The sequence below is a fragment of the Zootermopsis nevadensis genome, unplaced genomic scaffold, assembly GCF_977971745.1.
Source record: "Zootermopsis nevadensis isolate Lab colony 2312 unplaced genomic scaffold, Znev_1.0 Znev_ptg000012l, whole genome shotgun sequence".
Lineage (NCBI taxonomy): Eukaryota > Metazoa > Arthropoda > Insecta > Blattodea > Termopsidae > Zootermopsis > Zootermopsis nevadensis.
The window spans coordinates 1,931,476-1,944,081 of record NW_028259144.1 but is presented as its reverse complement, the minus strand read 5'-3'; the positions used below and the strand labels follow the sequence as shown (position 1 = coordinate 1,944,081).

The 12,606-nt window shown below is 40.2% G+C and overlaps 2 protein-coding genes across 6 annotated transcripts in view; one reads left to right on the top strand and one right to left on the bottom strand.

Annotated features, from left to right (window-relative positions):
• LOC110840254 (putative E3 ubiquitin-protein ligase sinah) overlaps positions 1-12,606 on the bottom strand; it is a 516,698-nt gene that overhangs the window by 6,038 nt on the left and 498,054 nt on the right. Inside the window, exon 5 of one of the 4 annotated variants that reach the window (XM_087348272.1) lies at positions 1,684-1,850. The exons of the other annotated variants lie outside the window; for them this stretch is intronic. Within the exon in view, the coding sequence (XP_087204398.1) occupies positions 1,823-1,850 (28 nt within the window). The 3' untranslated portion in view covers positions 1,684-1,822. Of the gene's footprint in view, positions 1-1,683; positions 1,851-12,606 lie in introns of those variants that run through there. 4 annotated transcript variants of the gene reach the window in all.
• The window catches only part of LOC110840259 (uncharacterized), a 341,537-nt gene that overhangs the window by 238,794 nt on the left and 90,137 nt on the right, over positions 1-12,606 (top strand). The gene's annotated exons all lie outside the window — the stretch shown is intronic.

Here is a 12,606-nt window from a genome sequence, read left to right as displayed (position 1 = left end):
ACATTCAACAGCAGTCAGACTTCAAGGACTCTGTCTGTCTGTCTGTAATTAATTTTGAACTTCAGATTCAGTTAGGTTTGCCCCAACGGAACATGTTACAGATTTACCTACACGTGGCGACCTCTTTTGGCTGATCATTCTGGTGTCTGGTTAACACTTTTTCTACTGTGGTCTGCGCATTACCGTGTTCATTCCGGTATCGAAGTTTCTCATATTGCATGCTTTCATTTTGATATTAGTGTCTTATGTTATGTTCTACCTTCAAGGCTGAAGTGTTTCAGATATGAAGAAAGAGGCAGTATGTTCCCTCGAAACGATGGTATGTACCTACACGGAGTTATAACCCAGAGGACCGATATCTACACCTTTATCGCCATGAGAACCTCGTATCGCATTCTCTTTGTTAGATTAGTTTTTCGGTTGTAATCTTTGAACTTCGAAAGAGTATCCTGTAACCTAACACCGGTGAATAATTCTTGCCATCAAACAGTATGTGCTTTGTGTGTAAGGCTACTCAGTTTTCGATCTTCTCAGAAGGAACTGTAGCAAAGATAAGGCGCCTGTCACTTGTTCGTTTTATCTTATCAGCTTGCTTGATGCAACAGACTTGAAAGAGAATAGCGAGAAAATTACAATGGATTTATTTGTGAAAATGCCTACCGAATTCATGTCCCATTACAGAGTGAAATAGCTAGTTTAACCTATACATTTGAAGCAGTGTCTTTAAATAAACAACGAAATGACCAGTCGAATACTGTTCGGTCGTTTCATCGGTATCTCAAATTTTCATTTTCACAGGTGTTTTCCTGCTCTTGTTTTGTATTAATTTCTTGTTTCCGAACCCGCACTATGTGATTTGATTAACTAAACAACATTTGAAGAGCTTTAGAAATTATAAAGTCCTTAAGTCCGAAAACTTTACTGAGCACTCCATCTTAAATCGAAACAGGACATCACATTCAAGAACTACAAGGACAGGGAGTCGAATTATTGTTTTGCGCAACTTTCATAAATCAAATTTAATTAATCGAAACTTTTTACATAACAGAACAACAAATTCTGTCCTTTGATTTATCTGCTACGACAATCTTTACTTCAAAATAGAGTTCCTTATTTTCAGTCACAAAATTCTTAATGGCTTTCAGATGAAGACTTGGGCATTTCCCAGAACTAAATATGGCGTCGATCTCTTCTTCATTACTACACACCACATTCCTCATAAGGATCATCTCATTTTCCGTACATATTTTTATCTCGTAATGGAACCCTGATGCTAGTTCCTTTGGCCCCACTAGCAGCATCGCAAAGTGAAACTCTCCATTTTCAACTTCAAGATGATACAGAAACACATGTCCCATACTAATTACAACTCTGGAATAAGTGAAGTCTTTATCAATATCACTTAACTGCACTTTACCAACATTTTTGACAACTGTTTTATCGATGTATTGATCATGAATCTCCTTCACATGTCCTTGTACGTCAGTACGAGGCCCTTCCCATGGGCACTGTACTTTTGGGATCTGAGCGAGCGGGCAAATATATGGACGGTGTGGGCACATCACTTGATGTCTTGATATATGTTCAATGGGCAACATTTCAAAGCAGCCAAGGTCATTGTAGACACAGGGATAATGCATGTTGCGAGCGAGGTTCTCCAAGTCGACGTTCCTGGAGTCGATGAATTGGTATTGACAAATCGTACATCCCTGAAGTCTTGGTCTGCAGTCGGAACATATGTTGTGGCCCTTCTCGCAGAGAAATATGGGTGGTACCATGTATTTATTGCAGGCCGGACATTCCAATTGCTTCATAAGGTCATTCATGGTTGAAGTGTAAAGAGACCTTTGCTGAAAACAGATGAATATGTGACTTCGGTTATACGCTGCCAACACGTATTGGGTTTCTACATTATCCCGGCTTAGGAACTCAGATATACAGAGTGATCAGACATTTGACAACTAATATTTTTCTCCGCGGCACAACTACTTAAAGAAAGGTGACCGTCAAGTTCATACAGCCTCGGGGAACCTCACGTGTGCGCAGAGGGACTTTTGAATCACTTCCAATTTCCAACATTTTTCTTTTACACGTACGGAATAACATTTTTCTAACCAAATATCGCAATATTCTGCCCAACACAATTCTCTTTTCATTTTCCCCCTTTGAGGGCCCAATTATGTATGAATTTCTTTTTTAAAAAAAAACGTATATACAAAACGAGGACAATTGGTGGCTGTGCCGCTGGGACTAGGAAACTCGGCAACCGACGAAGTGATCGCGAATAGCGTAAAGATCGTGCCGTGCCATCGATACAGATACTAAATATCTTGAATTTCTCATTGACTTAATTTTGGTTTGTTTAACGAAATTGTCACACCCAAAGGTCGATTACAAGGTGATTGAAGATGATATGGATAGAAAAGCTTGTATAGTGTGTTTTGAGCAACGATTTCTGCACGCAATGACTATAATCCCCTAGCAAGAATATCACAAGCAGAACGGTCTCAGAATTAAATCGCGTTAATTGTAATCACAAGCCTATTCATGCAGACACAGCAAGTCTGGATTTCATAATCATCTGACACGTACACAGAACTTAATAGCTTCGGCACTGCACGTCGCTCGCTTCAGCAGATAATTCTTAGAAACAGCAGAGCGATCGAATACCCTTCAATCAGCGTATTGCTGTGATGGAACAGAAAATTATTCGATATACAGTTCAGTTATATTAATGGTTTCTCTGTTTCTCGAGTTCTGTGAAAAGATTGAAGGTTCATTAGTTACTTAAGCTTGTAGGTACTTAAGTTTTCCATATACATCGGTTATATGGCTTCACATTACTGTCAGTTTAGAAAGTCAGCGAGTGAGAAGGTTAATTAATTGGTTAACAGGTAGATAGACTTCTAGTTAGTCACATAGTCATTTGTTTGTATATTATCTCGAAACGAAATAATCCCAAAATTGCTTTATTTCTAAAAATGTGTAGTAGCACATATTCTATTTCAGAACTTCGGATTACTTATTAATAACGTCTTAATGCCTATTATATTTATTAGTTAATTCAATTCGACTAGCATTAACCGTCATTGAATAAAAATTTACTTGGATATTATCCATCGTCTAGTAAATATAAAACGTAAAACGACGTTTCGGAGATAGGGATTAGCTCTGTCTAGTGGGCCCAACTGTGTAGGAACCTGATGACTGAGATAGAGTCCCATCTCCGAAACGTCGTTTTACGTTTTATATTTACTAGACGATGGATAATATCCTAGAAACTTTTTATTCAATTGACTCTTCACCATCGTCAAGAAGTTTTAGATTTGATTATCCCTCATGTTGAATTCCTCACAGTTTGCGAAGAGATTAAGTTTTCCGTGAGTGTTACAGAAAGTATTGAGTCTGTTACCACATCAGATAATCCTTTCAGAATATCCTTGAGCGTGTGTCTTCATACACTGCCAGAAGTCACTAAATTCACTTGGACAAAATAAAACAAAATTCTGTATGTCTCTTAGAATACCACAGATGTTTCTGCCTTGCAATCACGGTTTCTTCCCTAGGATTAATTGACATGATTAGATTATTGGCCATTATCAAATTGACATGTGTCAGTCTTTCTGTCAAACTGAGGGCGCGGCAGGAACAAAAAGACTTCAAATTGCATGTGGATGGGATGCTTATCGGTACTACAAAGTGTTTCATCTAAATCGAATTTAACATTTGGTGACAGAAACATAACAAGACAAATGGAATGGTGACACTGTTCTTCTGGGTTTTGGCGCCGTGTAGACTAGTCGTTAGGTTCCGGCTAGTCTACACGGCGCAGAAACCCAGAACATTAACGCCCTCATTGATCCGGAAATCTGTGTCCCTGAATGTTATTACCAGTCGGTGCCTAGCAAATCGTATGACCTTGACTCAATTGCCGCGAGAGGGGGTCGGAGAGTTTATTTATTACGAGGGGGTGGACCTGCTTCTGATTTCATTTTTGTGCCCTCGAACCCAGTGTCTCCTGGGTCTTCCCTCACGGGATAAAGATAACTGACCGTGAAGAGCCATGTGACCCTTTGGAGCTGTATCTCCACACTCTGTACTAGCCTTCGTGTTGTGTCATTGGAGCAGTAAACATGTATATCACGAAAATGTCTGTCTTCTAGGGATGTTGCGCCATGTAGCCAGGCAAAAGTTTACCGACGTTTCAGAGGTCGTTGCTGCCTCCATCATCATGGCGAAGTGGTTCATATCCTTCGCATCCAGGGCGGGAATCGAATTCACGAACAGGCGAACGGAAAATTCGCCCTGAACAGCAAAAAGCCACTGAGTAATGGAGGAGGGGGAGAGAGAGAGAGAGAGAGAGATAACCTTCGTAGCTTGCAAGACTGTTGAGCAAGAAGTTCATTTGTCCACCGAAAGATGGTACCCACAGTCGGAATTATCTTGAACGGATGCTAGTAGGATTCGGGGTTCTGACGGCTGTGATGACGGAGTGGATTTCTTCTGGGTTGGACCCCTGGAACGTTGGTAAACTTCTACCAGACTACGATAAGATTGCGCTTATCTACGGAGGGCTATAATTGACATGATCGCAGTATTTCACAAACAACTGAAACAGCGTTGTTAAATGTCGCAATAACGAACCAAGGCAGGCGGCCTGCGGGTCCCACGCGACGACTGCCGATAGGTCACGTGACTTGCTGTGACATATGTCGACAAGTTCTTATAGTTGACAGACATGTGACGCAGATTGAATAAAACCACTTCGGTCACATGCGTTCCGGGTTTGTTTGTCTGATTCTCGGTTTGTCAACGCTCGGTCACTTGAACGCGGAGTAGCTGGGGCCTGAAGTGCGGGCAAGAGTGGGCCATGTGCCATCAGACAGTACAGAGAGACGGCAAGGAAGATGGAGGAAACTGGGGCAAGAATGGTGGAATTAAAAAAATGAAGCAAAGAGAAATAATGAGGAAAAGGGAGAGAGAGAAAGAAGGGTGGATAAAGAACGCAGGAAGGAAAGCCGATGAAATTAAACAACGCGACAGACGACAGTTCATAAACCAGCCGGTCCGGAATTAGTTTAACTCCATGAATCAGTCGATATTCTGTAGCATTTCTCTCTGGGAACTGCATCTTTTATCATTTTATCTCATTCGCGCGATGGAAGGCAAGACCTTGGCAATTTCAGGGACCAGAACGTTGGTCTTGGCCGTCTAAGGCCGCAGCTACCGTAAGGATTTATAAAACACGTTACTTATGCCCGTTTTCCTCAGACAGTGCGAATATGCTTCCAAGCAGAGCACGTCCTTACGAACTTCAACATACATGTTCCATGTTGACCTTACAATCCTTCCTGTGCTTAACTACTGTAATTAATTCTTTCTGAAAGAATAACGAAGAGGTGAATAGGAAATTTCACCCCCACAAGAAGGGCTGTGCACCCTCTTTACGTTTTTTTTTAAAAGCCTAAATGCGCTGTTCAAGTATTCACTTGTTTGATGTCTACTTAACTTTTATCGTATAATTTTTCTGGATGATGCTTTCAAATAATCAATTAAAACGCTCGAGTGTCTGTCTTTTGTTCCATTTTCATACGTGGGAAGGAAACTGGGTCAAACGAAGGATTTATAGATACATAAAAGTTATTAAGTTGTCCCGTGTCTAAACACGACGCCATGAAGACGTATGGGGGAGGGGTACTCATTCGGGCCGAGATCAGTTTTGTTTTGACCGGGGCCAGAGGCGAGTGAACATTCTGTATTTCTACTGGGTTCGTTCCTTGTGTTTTTGGTGCCTGATTTTTGGACGGCGGATGTGTTTCGAGTCTTTTCTGATTGTCTGCCGGAAAAAAAAAATTTTGAGCGTGTCGTACGTTGAAAACATCTGAAGTAAGTGGCACTGTATTTTAAAAAATGTGCAGTTTTGTTTGAGATGTCGGAAGTGTTTCGAAGTTGAAAAGGGGCAGATTGTTCCGGCTTATGGGGCGGGGTGATGGGGGGGTGGGGTGGGGGGTTGAATTGTCGTCCATTCTTCCGTACAAAAGACATTTCCGAAAGTTGTGTAAAAATGTCTTTGCCGGTCTCTGACAAACACGGAGCTGATGGTTTTTAAGCGCATCAATTTTAAGATGTTGATAGATATATATGCCTGGGCAATGGTAGGCGCTTTGTTCGGTGGGCATTAGAATTTTCTCGTCGACGCTGGAGGGGGCCTAAATTGGAACTTTTTGCCGACAGTGGCTCAAAGCCGAAAGCTTGACCGACGACCCGTTGCAATGATGTGTCACTTGTCGGTCACGGGGTTAAATGTTTTCAAAATCACCCACTGTGTGGGCCGACAAAACAACCGAAATATTATTTTCGGGACCACCTACTTTGAAGTATTCTGTGTCAACTTTCATGTATATTCTTAGACTAACTTTGTAGTAATGCAGCAAATACTGGAATTTAAAGTACCACAAAAGTAATTGAAATCTCTCATTATTTTTACGGACACATTATATTTTTAAATTATTTGTGATAATTTGTATGAAGACCGGTGCATCGAAGTAACAAGTTGGGAGACCTAAGTGTAGATGGAAGGATAATATTAAATATATCTTATATAAGTTCTTACGCAATTTTATGAAAAGTACCAATTTCTTATAAGATAAGCCGTTCAAGATTATACAATATAAGTCTGGTTTGAGGATTATTTTAGAGCGTTGCGAACCAATATTATTAAACTTGTCCAACTCTTCCCGATAACCCCCGTGCCAAATTTAATTGAAATCGATTTACAGAAATGACTTCTTCATGGAGTTAGTCATTAGAAGCTGTAAAACCTCTGCAGTTCACACTTACGACATAGGAGCTGGAATTCATTGTGTTTCGATGTTCGCTCACGCCCTGTCTCCAGAGCAACGCTGATTGCCGAAATACGTCCTAATCTGAAACACCTGCTGAATGTGGACAAACACGTGGGGACTGCGTGACTCACCCACCGCCTTCTTGAGTGCATTAACACAAAACTTGGTCCATTTGTTTTGTCCCAAACCCCTCCGTTTTTCTTGCCCATTCACTGTATTCGTTTTTGTCTTGTGTTTGCACTTGCAAAATGTTGAGACGTGGACCCCGAAATTTTTTGTGCTAAAATCATGGAAGGCCAGTGGGTGGTCCTAGAGGATACCTTCTCCTTGCGGGTTAAAAGGAGACAAACTTGAGAGCTACAGCGGCTTATGTCACGATATGATACCAAACTTTGTATTTATTCTACTGGTCGAGGAATCCGTTATCTACCTCGTTTTGTAAACGATAGTAGTCAAGATATAACTCGCCTTTGTTAAACCCGAAGTTTCATCATCATGTTCATGAGGATTCACAATTTTCCACGCGATTTCTCTAAGATCCGTCTTAATATTATCCTCGCATCTACGAAAAGATCTTAAAGTTTCTTCTTCCCTTTAGGTTTCCGGCAACAGAACTCTTGTAATCATTTACAAATTAAAAACGTCTCTGAATTAAATGATAAATATTGTATCAGACCATTCTCAAGGGACCACGTGCCGCAGGTACAAAATCATTGACACAACTGAGTAGGATTTTAGGTTCTCACAGCGGTCGGTACGAAGATGGCTGTCTTCTGGGTTTACCGACGTTTCAGAAGTGCTTGCTACGTCAGTCATCAGGGATCTATCTTTAAAAATCATTGTACTCGACATAAGCCAGTATTCTCCTCCTGGTAAGACGCAGAGAAGAAGATCAGTAGGCCACGAAACTGCGCTATTGACAACAGCGCATGAATTACAGCTTCAGGACCCTCAGTCTCCAGTGTGGGTCAAGCTTAAGGTTCAAAAACAACCTTGAAGACATCCCTAGTTATGTTTATGACTTGTCAGGGGTTTCCTGATGTCGAGAGAGCGCGCACAATACTCCAAACCAAAATCCTAAAAACTGCCTGGTTTTTGCGGTATCATAAATTACTTGTGGGAGAAAACTTGTCTGTGCTCCTCAGTTGCTTCGGGGTTTTAGAAGCGTGTTTAGAATGGGTAATGGATGAGTAGAAAAGGAAGGAGGCAGCCAGAAAGAAATGTTCTTTAAAAGGGCCATTGTAATAAAAGTTTTAACAACAACAAAAAAAAAATTGTTCTGAAAGAGAAATATGGTTTTACTGATTGGAGCCTTCAAGTAAGCAAATGGTTGTCTTCTCTCTTACTATTTCTTCATTGATTTGAGACAATAAGGCGTGTCTCTGTTGCAGACTTATTCAAAGAGTTGTCATGGTTATGTTGTGAGAACATACCTGCATTGTCTATTGTCAGTGTTGAAATATTCACACAATTTGTTCGACGTTGTACAGTTCACCTGTCTGTCTTTATTTGCGTGTCTCTACAAAATGTTTGTGGTAAACGCTGAAACGAAGAGACGGCTTGGGACGTCTTTTCCTGTTGAATAATTAACAAATATCTAGCAGTATTTGAATATTAACTCGAACTTGTGTGACCCAAAATGATTGTGGCCATACGTCGACAAACCGTTATTCCTTAAAATGCCAATATTTTTGTTTGTTTTGTTTTTAAGAGTGAATATTTCTGAAATACTTACCCATAAAAACAAATATTGAATATTGATGGGTATTTCAATCTACGTACTGTTTCAGATTTATGCGTTCCTGATTTTGAAACCTTAGAAACATTAGAAATTAGGAACGTAAACTGAAAGATACATAATATATTTAATGATATGTCTGTCAATACATATTCAGGGTTAGCGGAGATAAATGTATCTGCTAACACAGACGTTGAAGTTTTACATAATTAATTGTATTTGTTAGTTCACTTCAAATACATAAATATGAAAATATACAAAAGTATATTTGATTTAAAACAGTGATATTTTGAGGGGATGATTTTTGTTCCTTTTATAAAGTCAATGAAATAATCTTCAGTTTATAAAAAAATAGAGCATTCTTTAGAAAAGATTTTATAGCCTACTTATATAAGATAAGGCGTTTTATAAGTACGAAGACACAGCAGAAACTTCTTGTGCTCACTAAGACATAAAATCGAATGCCTTTTCTAAATTCTGTTTACGTTACCCATTCCTACACTATAAATTTCATAGTAACCATAGCAACGCCCTATAAATTAGTAGGAGACGTGTGGAATTCTTGAGAGGGTTTGTTTTTCGCATTTTGGTGGTGGCAAGTCGGGCTGCAGGCATGGCAACAGATGACTGCAACAGCGATAAAGCTATCGGAGTGCCGACTGCCAGGAGTTAAATCAAATGAAGGAAATAACAGTGAGTCATGGTCGAATTTCACAAGCAACGGAATTCCGGGACAGCAGTGCGTTTTGCTGGTGTGAAATTATTCTGGTTCTTAAGACGCCCATCGAGTAGGGGCGTCATTATTCTCTTCCTTGTTTACTTAACGATGCTTCCTCAGCCACACGAGTTAGTTCCGAATGGGACGGTGTGCACCATTTATAGTTAGCGTACGGAAGAGGCCATTGCACATTTAATATACTTTCTCAAATGTGGTCGAAATGAGTAAAACCATGTAAATTACCAGCCAGGTTGACTGCCTTCGATGCCGAGGGTTGAATACAATGCCTCTGGAACACGACGAAGGCCAACCAACACACTTCCTTGCGAGCTGTAGTTAAGTTAGTTTTGAAATGTACGTCGAGCTGAATACTTGTATTTGGATTGTGACTTCGTGTGGTCTTCTAGAACAGTGGTATTCAACCTGGGGTACGCGAAGACATCTTAGGGGGTACGTGAAATTTAAAAAAATATATTATTTTATGATAAACACTGAATAATCAGTATTGAAATTTATTTAATTTATTTTAGATGTAGATTATATACTATGTTTAACTTGAATTATACACCAACAACTTTGGGGGTACAAAGTTGAAGAGAAATTATATCTGGGGGTACGCGAAGACATCTTAGGGGGTACGTGAAATTTAAAAAAATATATATTATTTTATGATAAACACTGAATAATCAGTAATGTAATTTATTTAATTTATTTTAGATGTAGATTATATACTATGTATAACTTGAATTATACACCAACAACTTTGGGGGTACAAAGTTGAAGAGAAATTATATCTGGGGGTACGCGAACAAAAAAAGGTTGAATACCACTGTTATAGAAGGCCTTTTACCTTGAAGATTATGGGGATACGTTCCTGCGAAACGTCGGTATGCACGCGGAGTCAGAGCAAAGTTTACCGCAATTAAAATCTTCACGGTCGTGAAAACTTCAGATTTCTCTCATTCTTAGGCTTGAATTGGTTGTTTGAGTCTATTATTTTATGTTAGAATCATGTGGAAATAGCGGATTGTGCTCACTGACGGAAGGAAGGAAGTCAGAAAATCGAGAAAGGGTGAACGCGACATTGCAAGGAAGCTGGAAGGCAGGAAAGAAATAACCTCACATGCATTCTTTGTCGCAACAAATTCTGGCTCCGGTGAACCTCGTTCTGTTTACAATCCATTATCATGTTTCTCGCTATTGTGAACTGTGCGGGTTACCACAAATAACTTTCAAAATGATCGCTTTCTTCTTACATCTGTTTCCATTTCACGTCTTGATTATGTACGTATCCAGCGGAAAATAGAAGCAGTTAATAGAGATTTAAAGCGGCTGTCTGCTTGGTATAAATCCGCGCTTCTGGAGCACACGACTGCCAGCATCGCGGGCCGTGTGCTGCGAGAGTGGACTATGGCACTGTTTCAACTTTTACGCTCCTTCGATGACCTTATTCTACGAACAAAATAGTGACTTACATTTGTAAATTATCGTTGAAGTTTGAAATGTGACGAACTCTGAAGGTCTCTAATGATGTAAAATTATTCTTTCTGACATCGTCCGTCGTTTAAATTATTTATTTATTTATTTAGTGTTCTGTCTGACGACAGGTCCATATGAACAGGATCCTTCCATCCTTTTCTCGGACTGGGACCTGTTCATATACGTTCTTGGCAGATGATCCATAAGTGGTTTGCCATTGCCTTCTTCTGTGTGTGAATGGAGTAATTGTTGGGATGCCACGGAGGAAAACTCCGTGTTGCCTAGACCACGGCCTTGCCCAACACAAGTTATAAATTCGGGCACCGCCGGGAATCAAACCCGAGACCCCAGGATTACAAGGCCAGCGTTCTAACCGCTAGACCACCGTGGCTAATCGTTTAAATTATAAAATAATAAAACTGCAGCATTTCGGAAGCTGGATTCTGTAAGACTAAGCGGTTGAATATCCCAGAGGAGAATTATATTCAAGAATTTCTTAGGTTCTGTTGCTAATTCATGACTAAACGATTCCGTATGAAAAGGGATTGCTGGCCTGAGTTTCAAACATGGATGACGAACTCTTAATATTTCTTCGTTGCTGTTTACGTCAGATAAGCGTGTTGATGTCATTTTAATATTGGCCCTTAAAGCTTAAACCTGCCTGCAATACCTGACACTTCCTCAGGTATAAAGAAATTTCTTTTATAACGACAATGATCTGTATTCATGGGACATGGGAGTGTACCACTTGGTTATCTGTCTTTATTTTTGGAACATAGTCTTTCTAGCTTTTTAAGGTAGGCTGTCGGTTTGTGATGCTAAATATTGTCGCCAATAGCTGAGTCATTCGTTCGGGGCAGCTACAAGATATAATTATAGAAGCTCATCTCATCCAAACAACTGCTGACAGGATTTCACGGGCAATCGCATATTAACGGGTATTACAGAACTGAGACTTTCTCAAGCACGTGGCGCCACAGCTGTGACGTATTATTAGTGTGACGTCACTAACAGGAAGTGCTGGGCGCAATGGCTCGTGCATGCAGTTCTAGTCCTCTGCAGTAGGTGGCGGTGGTATGCTTATACACCAGTCTTCCTTGTCTCATTATGTATGCATCTCTACTACGATTTCATCTTTATTTTTCCCTTGCTTTTGTTTTATTCTGATTACGTTTCCTCTTTTCATCCAATGTTTTTCTTCCTCCTTATTGCATCAGAGGAGTAGTCTATTCTAATCTCCAGTAGGTACTGCATTTATGAAGACTCATACTCGGCAGGAATAACGTTTGGTAAAGTTAATCATTTCCACAGCGTTTTAGTCGAAAAACCTGAAGGGAAGAGATGAATGGGAGATTTTGACTCTGATTGGAGGATAACATCAAAGTAGGCAAGAGATTCTCACGGCGGTGATGATGGCAATGTAGTTGACGATGCTGGGTTGTGACGCCGTGTAGACTGTCAGGTAGACTCCCAACGTTTCTGAAGCAGAAAACTTGCTATCTACACGGCGTCACAGCTCAGAACTAAATACACTGCTTCTGAAACAAATCTTAGAGAAATGGGATATGACAGATTGAGCACGGGATTTCTGGTCGAGGACTAGGACCACCTGTGGGGTTACAAATGGCGGTGAAATTTCTTGGTTAGTTGATCAGACTGTTAGTATCTCAATGAGGACTCTTCTCCATGGAGTTAGTTTAAATGTCCTTACGCTGTGTCTTCTACGCCTGAGTTACATATGTGAATGTAGATTGTCTCTTAACAACGTAGCTTTACTCCGATATATTAATTCTGGCCGCCTTTTCAATACTAGTAACTACTTATAG